At 51.4% G+C, this 18,351-nt stretch overlaps 1 protein-coding gene across 1 annotated transcript; it reads right to left on the reverse strand.

The window, feature by feature from the left end:
- Positions 1 to 25: 25 nt before the first annotated feature.
- Positions 26 to 18,114, reverse strand: SMARCD2 (SWI/SNF related, matrix associated, actin dependent regulator of chromatin, subfamily d, member 2). The gene is made up of 13 exons (XM_038753649.1): positions 18,025 to 18,114; positions 11,135 to 11,319; positions 10,886 to 10,928; positions 9,669 to 9,791; positions 9,389 to 9,538; positions 8,001 to 8,096; positions 5,165 to 5,266; positions 4,809 to 4,970; positions 4,533 to 4,630; positions 4,315 to 4,450; positions 4,110 to 4,232; positions 3,930 to 4,031; positions 26 to 176 (listed from the first exon to the last, which is right to left on the reverse strand). Exons 2-13 carry the CDS (start codon positions 11,308 to 11,310, stop codon positions 123 to 125), a joined length of 1,365 nt encoding a protein of 454 aa, XP_038609577.1. The 5' UTR covers positions 11,311 to 11,319; positions 18,025 to 18,114; the 3' UTR covers positions 26 to 122.
- Positions 18,115 to 18,351: the final 237 nt, after the last annotated feature.

Raw genomic sequence — 18,351 nt, forward strand, 5'->3', positions numbered from 1 at the left:
CCCGGCTCCGGACCCCCGGGACGGTGGCCCCGGCGGGCGAGGAGACGGGGCGGAGCGGCCGCCCCCTCCCCATCCTACATCTACTGTGGCTAACTAAGAAGGCCGCGGGCTCCCCGCGGGCGCTAGGTCAGGCGGAGGCCCAGCACCTGTTCCAGTTCCTGCCGCCGCTGCTGGACCTGGGAGAGGAACAATAATAATAATAATAATAACGGTGGCATCTGTTAAGCGCTTACTCTGTGCGAGGAGGAATAATAATAATGGTGGCATCTGTTAAGCGCTTACTCTGTGCGAGGAGGAATAATAATAATGGTGGCATCTGTTAAGCGCTTACTCTGTGCGAGGAATAATAATAATAATGGTGGCATCTGTTAAGCGCTCACTATGTGCGAGGAGTAATAATAATACTGGTGGCATCTGTTAAGCGCTTACTATGTGCGAGGAGTAATAATAATAATGGTGGCATCTGTTAAGCGCTTACTATGTGCGAGGAGTAATAATAATGGTGGTGGCATCTGTTAAGCGCTTACTATGTGCGAGGAGTAATAATAATAACGGTGGCATCTGTTAAGTGCTTACTATGTGCGAGGAGTAATAATAATAATGGTGGCATCTGTTAAAGCGCTTACTATGTGCGAGGAGTAATAATAATAATGGTGGCATCTGTTAAGCGCTTACTATGTGCGAGGAGTAATAATAATAATGGTGGCATCTGTTAAGCGCTTACTATGTGCGAGGAGTAGTAATAATACTGGTGGCATCTGTTAAGCGCTTACTATGTGCGAGGAGTAATAATAATAATAATAACGGTGGCATCTGTTAAGCGCTTACTATGTGTGAGGAGTAATAATAATAATGGTGGCATCTGTTGAGTGCTTACTATGTGCGAGGAGTAATAATAATGGTGGCATCTGTTACGCACTTACTATGTGCGAGGAGTAATAATAATAATGATGGTGGCATCTGTTACGCGCTTACTCTGTGCGAGGAGTAATAATAATAATGGTGGCATCTGTTAAGCGCTTACTATGTGCGAGGAGTAATAATAATAATGGTGGCATCTGTTAAGCGCTTACTATGTGCAAGGAGTAATAATAATGGTGGCATCTGTTAAGCGCTTACTATGTGCGAGGAGTAATAATAATAGTGGTGGCATCTGTTAAGCGCTTACTATGTGCGAGGAGTAATAATAATAATGGTGGCATCTGTTAAGCGCTTACTCTGTGCGAGGAGGAATAATAATACTGGTGGCATCTGTTAAGCGCTTACTATGTGCGAGGAGTAATAATAATACTGGTGGCATCTGTTAAGCGCTTACTATGTGCGAGGAATAATAATAATAATAATTATGGTGGCATCTGTTAAGCGCTTACTATGTGCAAGGAGTAATTATAATAATGGTGGCATCTGTTAAGCGCTTACTATGTGCGAGGAGTAATAATAATAATGGTGGCATCTGTTAAGCGCTTACTATGTGCGAGGAGTAATAATAATAATGGTGGCATCTGTTAAGCACTTACTATGTGCGAGGAGGAATAATAATAACGGTGGCATCTGTTGAGCGCTTACTATGTGCGAGGAGGAATAATAATACTGGTGGCATCTGTTAAGCGCTTACTATGTGCGAGGAGGAATAATAATAATGGTGGCATCTGTTAAGCGCTTACTATGTGCGAGGAGTAATAACAATAATGGTGGCATCTGTTAAGCGCTTACTCTGCGCGAGGAGGAATAATAATGGTGGCACCTGTTAAGCGCTTACTATGTGCAAGGAGTAATAATACTGGTGGCATCCGTTAAGCGCTTACTATGTGCGAGGAGTAATAATAATGGTGGCATCTGTTAAGCGCTTACTACGTGCGAGGAGTAATAATAATGGTGGCATCTGTTAAGCGCTTACTATGTGCGAGGAGTAATAATAATGGTGGTGGCATCTGTTAAGCGCTTACTATGTGCGAGGAGTAATAATAATGGTGGTGGCATCTGTTAAGCGCTTACTGTGTGCGAGGAGTAATAATAATAATGGTGGCATCTGTTAAGTGCTTACTATGTGCGAGGAGTAATAATAACGGTGGCATCTGTTAAGCGCTTACTATGTGCGAGGAGTAATAATAATAATGGTGGTATCTGTTGAGCGCTTACTATGTGCGAGGAGTAATAATAATGGTGGCATCTGTTAAGCGCTTACTATGTGCGAGGAATAATAATAATAATAATAATAATGGTGGCATCTGTTAAGCGCTTACTATGTGCGATGCACTGTTCTAAGCGTGCGGGGGGTGCATACAAGGTAATCAGACTGTCCCATTTTCCAGATGAGGGAACTGAGGCCCCCAAGTCACACAGCAGACGTGTGAGGGGGGGTTGAGAGCAGAACCCACGACCTCTGACTCCCAAGCTTGGGCTCTTTCCATTCATTCAATCGTATTTATTGAGCGCTTACTGTGTGCAGAGCACTGGGCTAAGCGCTTGGGAAGTACAAGGTGGCAACATAGAGAGCCAGTCCCTACCCAACAGCGGGTTCACAGCCTAGAAGGGGGAGACGGACAACAAAACATATTAATAAAATGAATAGAATAAATCTGTACAAGTAAAATAGAGTAATAAATATGTCAAACAGACATCTGTAATTAAAGAAAAGGCCTGCACAAACATGTTCTGTATCTAATTTTTAAAGCAAGTGTGTAACATTTTTATGGATCAAATTATATTTTGGCTCAAAATGGTTTCATCTAGATGTAACCTATCTCATTCCCCAACACTCTCTACCCAAAAGAAAGCTTCCTTTATCATCAATCGTATTTATTGAGCGCTTACTATGTGCAGAGCACTGTACTAAGCGCTTGGGAAGTGCAAATTGGCAACATACAGAGACAGTACTGATGCCCAGGCATCATGCAAGCCTTCCTTGGAAATCAATCACGCTGCGTGCAGAGCACTGTAGTAAGCGCTTGGGGAGGTACAAGTTGGCTCAGGGGGTTGGGATCGACGCCCGTGGGACGCCGCTCCCTTCCTCGGAGAAGCAGCGGGGCTCAGCGGAGAGAGCCCGGGTTTGGGAGTCGGGGGTTGTGGGTTCTAATCCCGACCCCCACACACACGTCTGCTGTGACTTGGGGCCTCAGTTTCCCTCATCTGGAAAATGGGGGTGAAGACGGTGAGCCCCGCCGTGGGACAGTCTGATTACCTGTCTCCCCCTTCTAGACTGTGAGCCCACTGTTCTCCCCCTCTCCATCCCCCCCCATCTTACCTCCTTCCCTTCCCCACAGCACCTGTATATACGTATATATGTTTGTACATATTTATTATTCTATTTATTTATTTTACTTGTATATATCTATTTTATTTTGTTAGTATGTTTGGTTTTCTTCTCTGTCTCCCCCTTTTAGACGGTGAGCCCACTGTCGGGTAGGGACTGTCTCTATATGTTGCCAATTTGTACTTCCCAAGCGCTTAGTACAGTGCTCTGCACATAGTAAGCGCTCAGTAAGTACGATTGACAATGTTGGGTAGGGACTGTCTCTATATGTTGCCAATTTGTACTTCCCAAGCGCTTAGTACAGTGCTCTGCACACAGTAAGCGCTCAATAAATACGATTGATGATTGATGATGTTGGGTAGGGACTGTATGCGTTGCCAACTTGGACTTCCCAAGCGCTTAGTCCGGTGCTCTGCACATAGTAAGCGCTCAATAAATACGATTGATGATGTTGGGTAGGGACTGTATGTGTTGCCAACTTGGACTTCCCAAGCGCTTAGTACGGTGCCGTGCACACAGTAAGCGCTCAATACGATTGATTGATATGATTGAACGAATGAATGAACCCCGATTGATTAATACGACTAAACGAATGAATGAACCCCGATTGATTAATACGACTAAACGAACGAACGAACCCCGAGGGGCGGCGCGGAGGGGAAGGCCGGTGCCTCACCTTGGCGAAGATGTGGCGGCCCACGGCCTCCTGGGCCCAGGGCTGGTGGTAGAAGGCGGAGCGGCGTTCCTCCTCCGGGTTCCCGATGACGTCCGTGATGATCTGCGGGAGGGAGGGAATGAGAGACGGCGTGCCCGGACCGCCGGCCCCGGCCCCTCCCCGGCTTAACGCGGTCCAGACCTTGAGGTCGCGGCGCTGGGAGCGCAGCCACTCCTGGATGAAGTCCTGGGGGTCCGTGCTGAAGCTCAGCATGAAGTCCCGCTGGGTCTTCAGCTGGTTGATGGACTCGATGGTCTCGTGAATCTGCCGGGGGGAGCGGGAGGGCGACGGTCAGGCCCGCGGCGGGGGCCGGCCGCGCCGGCCGCGCGGCTCCCGGCCCCCTGACCTTGCCGTCCAGCGAGGCGATCTCCTGCTGGTTGGTGGTGGAGGCCAGGAAATTGCTCATCTGGGCCTTGAGGGGGTCGTCCACCTCCACGTCGATGTCGTAGCAGGCCGTCTTCTTCTGGTCGCTGGGGTCCACGCTGCGGGGGACCGGGGCGGGTCAAGCCGGGGTCCGGTGAGGGGCCGCCCCCCCCCCCCCCCCGCCCCCCGGCCCGACCCCACCTGATGATGTGGTTGATGACGATGGGGTCCGGGTGCTGCAGGAGCCCCGCCAGCTTCATGGGGATCTCCGAGAAACGCAGGCGGCCGCAGCTGAAGATCTGGGGGGTGCGGGGGGAGGAGGAGGCGGGGGGCGTCAGGGGAGGCCAATTGATGCCAATTTGTACTTCCCAAGCGCTTAGTACAGTGCTCTGCACATAGTAAGCGCTCAATAAATACGATTGATTGATTGATTGATTGAGGCCGGAGGAGGAGGGGCCGGCGGCCGAGGGGACGGACCTGGCGGAAGTAGCGGTTGCAGTTGATGTACTCGCGCTCGTGCCCGTCCTGCAGCTGGTTGTGCTTGATGTAGAGCCACAGCGCCTGCATGATGGCCGCCCGGGTCTGGGTGTGCACGCCCAGCAGCCGCGCCAGCCGCGGGTCCAGCTTGTACTGGGGGGGCTGCGGAGGGCGGGGAGGGGGGTCACCCGGGGGGGCCCGGCGGCGGCGGCCCGCTAGCCATTCTCCATCGTATTTACCGAGCGCTTGCTGCGTGCAGGGCGCCGGACTAAGCGCTCGGGAAGTCCAAGTCGGCAACATGGCCGGTCCCTACCCGAGGGCGGGCTCCCGGGCTAGTCGGGCGGGTTGGGGGTCACCTGGTGGTCCAGCATGAGCAGCAAGGTGCACTTGACGTTCAGATCCCCGGGCCGCTTCACCTGGAAGCCGTCCGTCTCCTGGGTCGTCGGCATCCGGTGCCACTGAGGCGGGGAGGGGGAGGCGGGACCCGTCGTGAGACCGCCCGCCCGCCCCGACCGGACCGGACCCGACGGCCCGGATCAATCAATCGATCGTATTTATTGAGCGCTTACTGTGTGCGGAGCACCGGACTAAGCGCTTGGGAAGTCCAAGCTGGCAACATCTAGAGACGGTCCCTACCCAACAGTCAGTCTGAAAGGGGGAGACGGACGACAAAGCCAAACACACCAACGGAAGAAAATAAATAGGATAGATGGGTACAAGCAAAATAAATAAATAAATGGAGTAATAAATCTGTACAAACATATATCCATCTATACAGGTACTGTGGGGAAGGGGGGAGACAGACAACAAAACCAAACACACCAACGGAAGAAAATAAATACAATAGATAGGTACAAGCAAAATAAATAAATAAATGAATAGAGTGATAAAGCTGTACAAACATATATCCATCTATACAGGTACTGTGGGGAAGGGGGGGAGACAGACAACAAAACCAAACACACCAACGGAGTAAAATAAATAGGATAGATAGGTACAAGCAAAATAAATAAATAAATGAATAGAGTGATAAAGCTGTACAAACATATATCCATCTATACAGGTACTGTGGGGAAGGGGGGAGACAGACGACAAAACCAAACACACCAACGGAATAAAATAAATAGGATAGATAGGTACAAGTAAAATAAATAAATAAATAAACAAATAGAGTGATAAATCTGTACAAACATATATCCATCTATACAGGTACTGTGGGGAAGGGGGGAGACAGACAACAAAACCAAACACACCAACAGAATAAAATAAATAGGATAGATAGGCACAAGCAAAATAAATAGAGTAATAAATCTGTACAAACATATATCCATCTATACAGGTACTGTGGGGAAGGGGGGAGACAGACAACAAAACCAAACACACCAACGGAATAAAATAAATAGGATAGATAGGTACAAGCAAAATAAATAAATAAATGAATAGAGTAATAAATCTGTACAAACATATATCCATCTATACAGGTACTGTGGGGAAGGGGGGAGACAGACAACAAAACCAAACACACCAACGGAATAAAATAAATAGAATAGATAGGTACAAGTAAAATAAATAAATAAATAAACGAATAGAGTGATAAATCTGTACAAACATATATCCATCTATACAGGTACTGTGGGGAAGGGGGGAGACAGACGACAAAACCAAACACACCAACGGAATAAAATAAATAGGATAGATAGGTACAAGTAAAATAAATAAATAAATAAACAGAGTGATAAATCTGTACAAACATATATCCATCTATACAGGTACTGTGGGGAAGGGGGGAGACAGACGACAAAACCAAACACACCAACGGAATAAAATAAATAGGATAGATAGGTACAAGCAAAATAAATAAATAAATAAATAGAGTGATAAATCTGTACAAACATATATCCATCTATACAGGTACTGTGGGGAAGGGGGGAGACAGACAACAAAACCAAACACACCAACGGAATAAAATAAATAGGATAGATAGGTACAAGCAAAATAAATAAATAAACAAATAGAGTGATAAATCTGTACAAACATATATCCATCTATACAGGTACTGTGGGGAAGGGGGGAGACAGACGACAAAACCAAACACACCAATGGAATAAAATAAATAGGATAGATAGGTACAAGTAAAATAAATAAATAAATAAATAAATACAGTGATAAATCTGTACAAACAGATATCCATCTATACAGGTACTGTGGGGAAGGGGGGAGACAGACAACAAAACCAAACACACCAACGGAATAAAATAAATAGGATAGATAGGTACAAGCAAAATAAATAAATAAATAGAGTGATAAATCTGTACAAACATATATCCATCTATACAGGTACTGTGGGGAAGGGGGGAGACAGACGACAAAACCAAACACACCAACGGAATAAAATAAATAGGATAGATAGGTACAAGCAAAATAAATAAATAAATAAACAAATAGAGTAATAAATCTGTACAAACATATATCCATCTATACAGGTACTGTGGGGAAGGGGGGAGACAGACGACAAAACCAAACACACCAACGGAATAAAATAAATAGGATAGATAGGTACAAGCAAAATAAATAGAGTGATAAATCTGTACAAACATATATCCATCTATACAGGTACTGTGGGGAAGGGGGGAGACAGACGACAAAACCAAACACACCAACGGAATAAAATAAATAGGATAGATAGGTACAAGTAAAATAAATAAATAAATAAACAAATAGAGTGATAAATCTGTACAAACATATATCCAGGTGCTGTGGGGAAGGGAAGGAGGTAAGATGAGGGGGATGGAGAGGGGGGCGAGGGGGAGAGGAAGGAAGGGACTCAGTCATCTGGGAATCTGGCTGAAGATATAGCTTTGGGGACTGTATCGTTTGTTCATTCATTCATTCATTCATTCAATCGCATTTATTGAGCGCTTACTGTGTGCAGAGCACTGTACTAAGCGCTTGGGAAGTACAAGTCGGCAACATCTAGAGACGGTCCCTACCCAACAACGGGCTCACAGTCATTCATTCATTCATTCATTCAATCGTATTTATTTATTAAGCGCTGGATGAGCTCCGGGCTGGTGCCCCCCCCCCCCCCGAATCCGGCCGCTCCCCGCGGGCCCGGCCGCCCCCCCAGGCCCCCCGGACGGCCAAGCTGGGGGGGCGAGAGGGGAGGCCCGGCGGGGCCGAGCGGCGGCTCACCTCCACCAGGTGGTTGTCCGGCCCGTACAGCTCCTTGTCCAGCTCGATGACGAGGCTCTTGAAGAACGAAGAGAACTTCCTCTTCTGCTTGCTGGGCTGGAGGGGGACGGAGACGCGTCGGGGAGGGGGGGGCCCGCCTCCGGCTCGCCTCCCCGTAATAATAACGACGGCATTTATTAAGTGCTTTCCTTCTCGACCGTGAGCCCACTGTTGCGTAGGGACCGCCTCTATAGGTTGCCAACTTGGACTTCCCAAGCGCTTAGTACGGTGCTTTGCACACAGGAAGCGCTCAATAAATACGATTGATTGATTACTATGCGCAAAGCATTCATTCAGTCGTATTTATCGAGCACTTACTGTGTGCAGAGCACTGGACTAAGCGCTTGGGAAGTACAAGTTGGCAACGTATAGCGACGGTCCCTACCCAACAGTGGGCTCACAGGCTAGACGGGGGAGAAGTCAATCAATCAATCGTATTTACTGAGCGCTTACTGTGTGCAGAGCACTGTACTAAGCGCTTGGGAAGTCCAAGTCGGCAGCATATAGAGACGGTCCCTACCCGACAGTGGGCTCACAGGCTAGACGGGGGAGAAGTCAATCAATCAATCGTATTTACTGAGCGCTTACTGTGTGCAGAGCACTGTACTAAGCGCTTGGGAAGTCCAAGTCGGCAGCATATAGAGACGGTCCCTACCCGACAGTGGGCTCACAGGCTAGACGGGGGAGAAGTCAATCAATCAATCGTATTTACTGAGCGCTTACTGTGTGCAGAGCACTGTACTAAGCGCTTGGGAAGTCCAAGTCGGCAGCATATAGAGACGGTCCCTACCCAACAGTGGGCTCACATTCACAGTGCTTTGCACATGGTAAGCGCTTAATAAATGCTATCATTATTATTAGAAGGGGGAGAAAGCACTGTTCTAAGCGAAGGGGAGGTTACAAGGTGATCAGGTTGTCCCACGGGGGGCTCACAGTCCTGATCCCCATTATCCAGATGAGGGAACTGAGGCCCGGAGCAGTGACTTGCCCGAAGTCACGCAGCTGACAATTGGCGGAGCCGGGATTTGACCCTCTGACTCCAAAGCCCGGGCTCTTTCCACTGAGCCACGCAGCTTCCCCATAATAATAATGATGGCATTTATTAAGCGCTTACTATGTGCAAAGCACTGTTCTAAGCGCTGGGGGGGATACAAGGTGATCAGGTTGTCCCACACGGGGATCACAGTCTTAACCCCCATTTGACAGATGAGGGAACTGGGGCTCAGAGAAGTGAGGTGACTTGCCCAGGGCCACACAGCAGATACGTGGCGGGGCCGGGATTCGAACCCACGACCTCGGATTCCCAAGCCCGGGCTCTTGCCACTGAGCCGCGCTGCTTCCCCGCTTACGTCGTCCAGCAGCTTCCCCTCCACGCGCAGCTCCCAGGAGGCCACCTTGTCCCCCGGGGCCGCGCCGGGGGCCGCGCCGGCGGCCCCCTCGCCCTCCGCCTTGCCGGGGCTGAAGGTGTTGGAGATGTAGATCCGAAGTTTCCGCTTTTGCTGGGGGGACCGAGAGGAGACCCGCGTCACCGGGGCCGCGGGGCCGCCGTCCCGGCCCCCTCCCTCCCGCCCGCCGCCCCCGGGCAGGCCTCCCGTTCACGGGAGGGGGCCGGGACGGGGGCCGCCTCACCGTGAGGGGCTTCTTGATGGCCTCCTGGATCTCCATGCGCTTCCGGGCGATGGTTTGGTCCAGTTTCCGCTCAAAAGCCAGCAGGTCCATGTAGGCCTGAGACTCCGGGACCAGCTCCCGGATCTGGGAGCCGAGGAGGAGGAGGAGACGGGGAGGTCGTCATCATCATCATCATCAATCGTATTTATTGAGCGCTTACTGTGTGCGGAGCACTGGACTAAGCGCTTGGGAAGTCCAAGTTGGCAACATGTAGAGACGGTCCCTACCCAACAGTGGGCTCACAGTCTAAAAGGGGGAGACGGAGAACAAAACCAAACAGACTAACAAAATAAAATAAATAGAATAGATATGTACAAGTAAAATAGAGTAACAAACACGTACAAACATATATACATATCATCGGAGAACAAAACCGAACATACTAACAGAATAAAATAAATAGAATAGAGAGGTACAAGTAAAATAGAGTAACAAATATGTACAAACGTATATACATATCATCATCATCATCATCAATCGTATTTATTGAGCGCTTACTGTGTGCAGAGCACTGTACCAAGCGCTTGGGAAGTACAAATTGGCAACATCTAGAGACAGTCCCTACCCAACGGTGGGCTCCCAGTCTAAAAGGGGGAGACAAAACCAAACATACTAACAAAATAAAATAAATAGAATAGATGTGTACAAGTAAAATAAATAGAGTAATAAATATGTACAAACATATGTACATATAAACAGGTGCTGTGGGGAATCAATCAAATCAATCAATCATATTTATTGAGCGCTTACTATGTGCAGAGCACTGGACTAAGCGCTTGGGAAGTCCAAATTGGCAACATATAGAGACAGTCCCTACCCAACATTGGGCTCACAGTCTAAAAGGGGGAGACAGAGAACCAAACCAAACATACTAACAAAATAAAATAAATAGAATAGATAGGTACAAGTAAAATAAATAAATAAATAAATAGAGTAATAGGGGAAGGGAAGGAGGTAAGATGGGGGGGATGGAGAGGGGGACGAGGGGGAGAGGAAGGAAGGGGCTCAGTCTGGGAAGGCCTCCGGGAGGAGGTGAGCTCTCAGTAGGGCCCCGTCCCGTCGTCCGGGGGTCGCCACGGTCCCTTTCCCCCTCCACCCCGAGCCAGGCAAGGTGTCTGGAGTCCAGTGCGGCAGAAAGCGAGGGAGGGGAGGAGGGAGGGGAGGAGGGAGAGGCTCACCCGCTGAGGTAGAACTTTGTCCGCCATCTTTCTCCTCTTCAGGCTGAGCGTCCGGACGCGAGAGGGACACACGGACATGCGACACACACGCAAAGGCAAACACACGCGAGGGCCGGTCAGCGGGCCGGCGGGCCCACCCTCCCCGTCCCCGGCGGGAGTTGGCAACTTGTGCTTCCCAAGCGCTTAGTCCAGTGCTCTGCACACAGGAAGCGCTCAATAAATACGATGGAATGAATGGCTGAACCTCACCCTCGGCGCTGGGGAGGCAGCGGGGCCTGGGCCTGGGGCACCAGCAGGCGTTTGCGAAACGGGTCCATCATGGCCGGCGGCATCCCGGGGCGCAGCGGGGAGGCCGTCCCAAACGGGGGCCCGGCGGGGGGCCCCACCTGCAGACCCCCCATGGGCATGCGGCTCCCGGGAGACATGCCCGGACGCTGGGGAGAGAGAGGACACGCGTGTCACCGCGGGGCGTCCAGCCCACTGGCCCTCCCGGCTTTCCCCCCCCGACCGGACAGACCTGGTCCACGTCCCCTTCCCCGGGTATCCATCGGCCCCAACCTCACCAACTGCCAAGGCAGCGGTGCCCGGGGTGGAGAAGGGGCCGCCCACCCACCCCAGCAGCTTAGAACGGTGCTGAACGCTTAGAACAGTGCTTTGCACATAGTAAGCGCTTAATAAATGCCATTATTATTATTATTATTATTATTATTATTATTATTATTATTATTATCTCTTGGCTCCCCACCGCTGCGCCCCATCCAGCCCGGGCTAGGCCAAGGCCGGGGCTCTTGGCTACTCCTTCTGCCCTGGACTCGTGCCCTGAGGGCGGGGGCTCAGGAAGAATCAGTCAATCAATCGTATTGATTCTTCCGGAGAAACCCGGAAGGAAGAAAGAAGAAAGGAAGGAAGAAACCCGGTTTGGCAGCTCTGCCCGTGCCCGCGGCGCCCGAGAGAGGCGGCCCGTTCACTGGCTCATGACTCTAGACTGGCTCTATCAATCAATCGATCAGTCGTATTGATTGAGCGCTTACTGTGTGCAGAGCACTGGACTAAGCGCTTGGGAAGTACAAGTTGGCAACGTATAGAGACAGTCCCTACCCAACAGTGAGCTCACAGTCTAAAAGGGGGAGACAGAGAACAAAATCAAACATACTAACAAAATAAAATAAATAGAATAGATATGTACAAGTAAAATAAATAGAGTAAACATGTACAAACATATACATATATACAGGTCCTGTGGGGAAGGGAAGGAGGTAAGATGGGGGGGATGGAGAGGGGGGACGAGGGGGAGAGGAAGGGAGGGGCTCAATCTGGGAAGGCCTCCTGGAGGAGGTGAGCTCTCAGTAGGGCCTTGAAGGGAGGAAGGCTCTAGACTGTGAGCCCGCTGTCAGGTAGGGACCGTCTCTATATGTTGCCGACTTGGACTTCCCAAGCGCTTGGTACAGTGCTCTGCACACAGTAAGTGCTCAATAAATACGACTGAATGAATGAATGAGTGAATACTATTCTATTTATTTTATTTTGTTAATAGGTTTTCCTTCGTGGTCTGTCTTCTCTCTTCTAGACTGTGATCCCGCTGTTGGGTAAGGATCGTCTCTATATGTTGCCAACTTGGACTTCCCAAGCGCTTGGTACAGTGCTCTGCACACAGTAAGCGCTCAATAAATACGATTGAATGTATGAATGAGTGAATACTATTCTATTTATTTTATTTTGTTAATAGGTTTTCCTTCGTGGTCTGTCTTCCCCCTTCTAGACCGTGAGCCCGCGGCTGGGTAAGGATCGTCTCTAGATGTTGCCAACTTGGACTTCCCAAGCGCTTAGTGCAGTGCTCTGCACACAGTAAGCGCTCAATAAATACGATTGAATGAATGAATGAGTGAATACTACTCTATTTATTTTATTTTGTTAATAGGTTTTCCTTCGTGGTCTGTCTTCCCCCTTCTAGACCGTGAGCCCGCTGTTGGGTAAGGATCGTCTCTATATGTTGCCAACTTGGACTTCCCAAGCGCTTAGTACAGTGCTCTGCACACAGTAAGCACTCGATAAATACGATTGATGATGATAAATACGATTGGATGAATGAATGAGGAACTGGGGGCGATGGGAGAGGGGGGCGCCGAAACCCAATAATAATAATAATAATGGCATTTATTAAGCGCTTACTATGGGCAAAGCACTGTTCTAAGCGCTGGGGACGTTACCAGGTGATCAGGTTGTCCCACACGAGGCTCACAGTCTTAATCCCCATTTTACAGATGAGAGAACTGAGGCACAGGGAAGTTATTCATTCAATTCTTTCAATCACATTTAGTGAGCGCTTACTGTGTGCACAGCACTGTGCTAAGCGGTTGGGAAGTACAAGTTGGCAACAGATAGAGATGGTCCCTACCCAACGGTGGGCTCACAGTCTAGAAAGTGAAGTGATTTGCCCAAAGTCACACAGCTGACGATTGGCGGAGCCGGGATTTGAACCCATGACCTCTGACTCCAAAGCCCGGGCTCTTTCCACTGAGCCACACTGCTTCTCTAACCCAAGTGACCCCATCCCCGCCCCCGCGGCCTCCAAGATCCCAGGGAAGACGGGGATGGGCCGAGCGGGGGACTGAGGTCGAGGGGGGGATGGAGGTGGCCCTTGCTTCGCCCGTCACTAGTCCTGGTCCCCTTTCTTTCCTCCTCTTAATAATAATAATAATAATAATGATGGCATTTGTTAAGCGCTTACTATGTGCAAAGCACTGTTCTAAGCGCTGGGGAGGTTACAAGGTGATAATATTGTCCCACGTAGGGCTCACAGTCTTCATCCCCATTTTACAGTTAACTGAGGCACAGAGAAGCTAAGTGGCTTGCCCAAGGTCACCCAGCTGACAATTGGCGGAGCCGGGATTTGAACTCATGACCTCTGCCTCCAAAGTCCGGGCTCTTTCCACTGAGCCACGCTGCTTCTCTGGGCCCTGTGGGTAAAGGACATGGGTGGGGTGGGGGACAGGACCCCACAGCCACGCCGGACTCAGGGCCGACCACCCCCGGCCTCTCCCGAGACACTGGGAAGCAGCGTGGCTCAGTGGAAAGAGCCCGGGCTTTGGAGTCAGAGGTCATGGGTTCGAATCCCAGCTCCGCCACTTGTCAGCTGGGTGACTTTGGGCAAATCACTTCATCATCATCATCATCATCATTCGTATTTATTGAGCGCTTACTGTGTGCAGAGCACTGGACTAAGCGCTTGGGAAGTCCAATTTGGCAACATATAGAGACAGTCCCTACCCAACAGGGGGCTCACAGTCTAAAAGGGGGAGACAGAGAACAAAACCAAACATACTAACAAAATAAAATAAATAGAATAGATATGTACAAGGAAAATAGAGTAATAAATCTGTACAAACGTATATACATATATACAGGTGCTGTGGGGAAGGGAAGGAGGTAAGATGGGGGGGATGGAGAGGGGGGCGAGGGGGAGAGGAAGAAAGGGGCTCAGTCTGGGATGGCATTTCCTAAGTGCTTACTATGTGCAAAGCACTGTTCTAAGCACTGGGGGGGATGCAAGGTGATCAGGTTGTCCCACGTGGGGCTCACAGTCTTAATCCCCATTTTACAGATGAGGGAACTGAGGCTCAGAGAAGTTAAGTGACTTGCCCAAGGTCACACAGCAGACATGTGGTGGAGCAGGGACTCGAACCCATGACCTCTGACTCCAAAGCCCGGGCTCTTTCCACTGACCCAAGCTGCTCCTTCACTTCTCTGGGCCTCAGTTCCCTCATCTGTCAAATGGGGATGAAGACTGGGAGCCCCCTGTGGGACAACCTGATCACCTTGTAACCTCTCCAGCGCTTAGAACAGTGCATTGCACATAGTAAGCGCTTAATAAATACCATCATTACTATTATTATTATTTATTATTGGGGAGGAGGCAGGCTAGAGCAGGGGCAAACCCCCAATCGACACACAGCGCAGCCCCGCTGCCCCTGCGTGGTAATAATAATGGCATTTGTTAAGCGCTTACTATGTGCAAAGCACCGTTCTAAGCGCTGGGGAGGATACAAGGTGATCAGATTGTCCCACGGGGGGCTCCCGGTCTTCATCCCCATTTTCCAGATGAGGGAACTGAGGCGCAGAGAATAATAATAATAATGATGGCATTTATTAAGCGCTTACTATGTGCAAAGCACCGTTCTAAGCGCTGGGGAGGTTACAAGGTGATCAGGTTGTCCCACGGGGGGCTTCCAGTTTTCATTCCCATTTTCTAGATGAGGGAACTGAGGCCCACAGAATAATAATAATTGTGGCATTTGTTAAGCGCTTACTATGTGCAAAGCACCATTCTAAGTGCTGGGGAGGTTACAAGGTGATCAGGTTGTCCCACGGGGGGCTCACGTCTTCATCCCCATTTTACAGATGAGGGAACTGAGGCCCAGAGAATAATAATAATAATGATGGCATTTGTTAAGCGCTTACTATGTGCAAAGCACCGTTCTAAGCACTGGGGAGGACACAAGGTGATAAGTTGTCCCATGGGGCGCTCACAGTCTTAATCCCCATTTTCCAGGTGAGGGAACTGAGGCCCAGAGAACAATAATAATAATAATAATAATAATAATTGTGGTATTTGTTAAGCGCTTACTATGTACAAAGCACTGTTCTAAGCGCTGGGGAGGATACAAGGTGATCAGATAGTCCCAAGGGGGGCTCCCAGTCTTATTCCCCATTTTACAGATGAGGTAACTGAGGCACAGAGAATAATAATAATAATAATAATGATGGCATTTATTAAGTGCTTACTATGTGCAAAGCACCGTTCTAAGTGCTGGGGAGGATACAAGGTGATCAGATAGTCCCAAGGGGGGCTCCCAGTCTTATTTCCCATTTTACAGATGAGGTAACTGAGGCACAGAGAATAATAATAATAATAATGGCATTTATTAAGCGCTTACTATATGCAAAGCACCGTTCTAAGCGCTGGGGAGGTTACAAGGTGATCAGGTTGTCCCACGGGGGGGCTCACAGTCTTAATCCCCATTTTACAGATGAGTTAACTGAGGCTCAGAGAAGGGAAGTGACCTGCCCAAAGTCACCCAGCTGACAAGGGGCGGAGCCGGGATTTGAACCCCGGACCTCTGACTCCCAAGCCGGGGCTCTTTCCACTGAGCCACGCCGCTTCTGCTCTCCCCGCCCAACTGCCCCTCAACAACTTCCCCAGGCGGGGCTGGGGATTGAGCAACCAGTCAAACCAGCCAAACCAGGCTGCCGGGTGGGAGGGCAGTGGGGGGAGACCCCTGCCTGCTTCTCCAGGGCCTAGTGGCCAAAACGCCGGGTTTAGGAGCCAGAGGTCGTGGGTTCTAATCCCGGCCCCGCCACGGGTCTGTTGGGCAAGTCACTTCACTTCTCTGTGCCTCAGTTCCCTCATCTGTAGAGTGGGGATTAACACTGTGAGGCCCATGTGGGACAACCTGATCACCTTGTAACCTCCTCAGGGCTTAGAACGGTGCTTTGCACAGAGTAAGTGCTAATAAATGCCTCCTTCAATCAATTAATCGTATTTATTGAGCGCTTACTGTGTGCACAGCACTGTACTACGCACTCCTTCCCCTCTCCATCCTCCCCGCTTTGCCTCCTTCCCTTCCCCACAGCACCTGTATATATGTATATATGTTTGTACAGATTTATTACTCCATTTACTTATTTTACTTGTACATATCTATTCTACTTACTTTATTTTGTTAATATGTTTTGTTTTGTTGTCTGTCTCCCCCTTCTAGCCTGTGAGCCCACTGTTGGGTAGGGACCGTCTCTATGTGTTGCCAACTTGGACTTCCCCAGCGCTTAGTCCAGTGCTCTGCACACAGTAAGCGCTCAATAAATATGACTGATTGATCATTATAATTCTTCTTCTTATTATTATTACCCGAGGCCACTGCCCCAGCCCTGAGGCCCTCGATGCCGGCCCTCGCGGCTTTGAGGGCCACCTGGGCAGGCTCCGGGCGGGCTGGGGTCTCTCGGGGAGGCCCGGGGACGGGGACAGAGGCCCTAGGCGGCCAACAGCCTCCCTCCTCCCCCTCTTCCCTCCCTCCCTCCCCGGGCCCCCTACTCTTCCCCAGCCCCTCCGCCCGGCCCTTTTCCCTTCCCCACCTCCCCCCCCCCACCCCCTTCCTCCATCCCTCTGGGCCGCCACCTCTAGCCCAACTGCTGCTGCCCCCTGCCCCTTCCCCATCCCCTCCTGCCCCCGACTTCTACCCCACCTCCCTCTTCCTGCCTCTACCCCCTCCCCTCCTGCCCCCCACTTCTACCCCATCCCCCCCTGCCTCTACCCCATCCCCTCCTGCCCCTGCCCCGTCCCCTCCTGCTCCACCTCTTCCCATCCCCTCCAGCCCCCACTTCTACCCTCCTTCCCCTGCCTCTGACTCTTTCCCATCCCCTCCTGCCCCCCATTTCTACCCCATCCCCCCTGCCCCTTTCCCCATCCCCTCCTGCCTCTTCCCCATCCCCTCCTGCCCCCCATTTCTACCCCATCCCCCCCTGCCCCCTATTTCTACCCCATCCCCCCTTGCCCCCCATTTCTACCCCATCCCCCCTGCCCCTTTCCCATCCCCTCCAGCCTCTTCCCCACCCCCCTTGCCCCCCATTTCTACCCCATCCCCTCCTGCCCCCCATTTCTACCCCATCCCCCCTGCCTTTCCCATCCCCTCCCGCCCCCCATTTCTACCCCATCCCCCCTGCCCCTTTCCCATCCCCTCCCGCCCCCCATTTCTACCCCATCCCCCCTGCCCCTTTCCCACCCCCTCCCGCCCCCCATTTCTACCCCATCCCCCCTGCCCCTTTCCCATCCCCTCCCGCTCCCCCTCTTTCCCATCTCCTCCTGCTCCACCTCTTTCCCATCCCCTCCTTCCCCCCATTTCTACCCCATCCCCCTTGCCTGCCTCTTTCCCATCCCCTCTTGCCCCCCATTTCTACCCCCTCCCCCCCTGCCCCATCTTTCCCACCCCCTCCCGCTGCCCCTCTTTCCCCCGCCCCCCCGCCCCCCCATTTCCACCCCATCCCCCTCGCCTCTTCCCCCCCCCCCCAGCTCCCACCTGTCCCCCCCCTTCCCCGCCCCGGGGGTCTCTCTCTCTCTCCCTCCCTCCCCCCCGCCCCCGTCTCACCTGGTAGGGGGTGTTGTTCCCCGCGGGGCCCAGGGGTCTGAAGGCGTTGGGGCCGGGCGCCCCCGCGGGCCCCGCCGGGCCCTGTCCCGGCCCCGGGCCCCGCATGGCCGGGCCGGGCAGCATCCCGGGCCCCGCGGCGGGGCCGCCGGGAGGGCCGGACGCAGGAGGAGGAGGAGGAGGAGGAGGAGGCGGCGGCGGCGGGTGGGAAGGAGGAGGGTGGGAGGGAGGCGGAGGGGGGGGCGCCCCCAGCGCGGCGGCCCCCACCGGCCCGCCCCCGGGGCTCAGCGGGAACCCCACGGCGCCGCGCCCCGACATCCACCCCGGTCC

Source organism: Tachyglossus aculeatus, chromosome 11 (assembly GCF_015852505.1).
Source record: "Tachyglossus aculeatus isolate mTacAcu1 chromosome 11, mTacAcu1.pri, whole genome shotgun sequence".
Classification (NCBI taxonomy): Eukaryota; Metazoa; Chordata; class Mammalia; order Monotremata; family Tachyglossidae; genus Tachyglossus; species Tachyglossus aculeatus.

What these genes read in the sequence shown, in the direction of transcription:
- SMARCD2 (XM_038753649.1), bottom strand. Translation starts at nt 11,310, where the DNA reads ATGTCTCCCGGGAGCCGCATGCCCATGGGGGGTCTGCAGGTGGGGCCC. An exon ending in ACAAAGTTCTACCTCAGCGG is followed by an intron (nt 9,792 to 10,885) that starts GTGAGCCTCTCC and finishes CTCGGCTCCCAG; the next exon opens with ATCCGGGAGCTGGTCCCGGA. An exon ending in TCGCCTCGCTGGACGGCAAG is followed by an intron (nt 4,233 to 4,314) that starts GTCAGGGGGCCG and finishes TCCCCCCGGCAG; the next exon opens with ATTCACGAGACCATCGAGTC.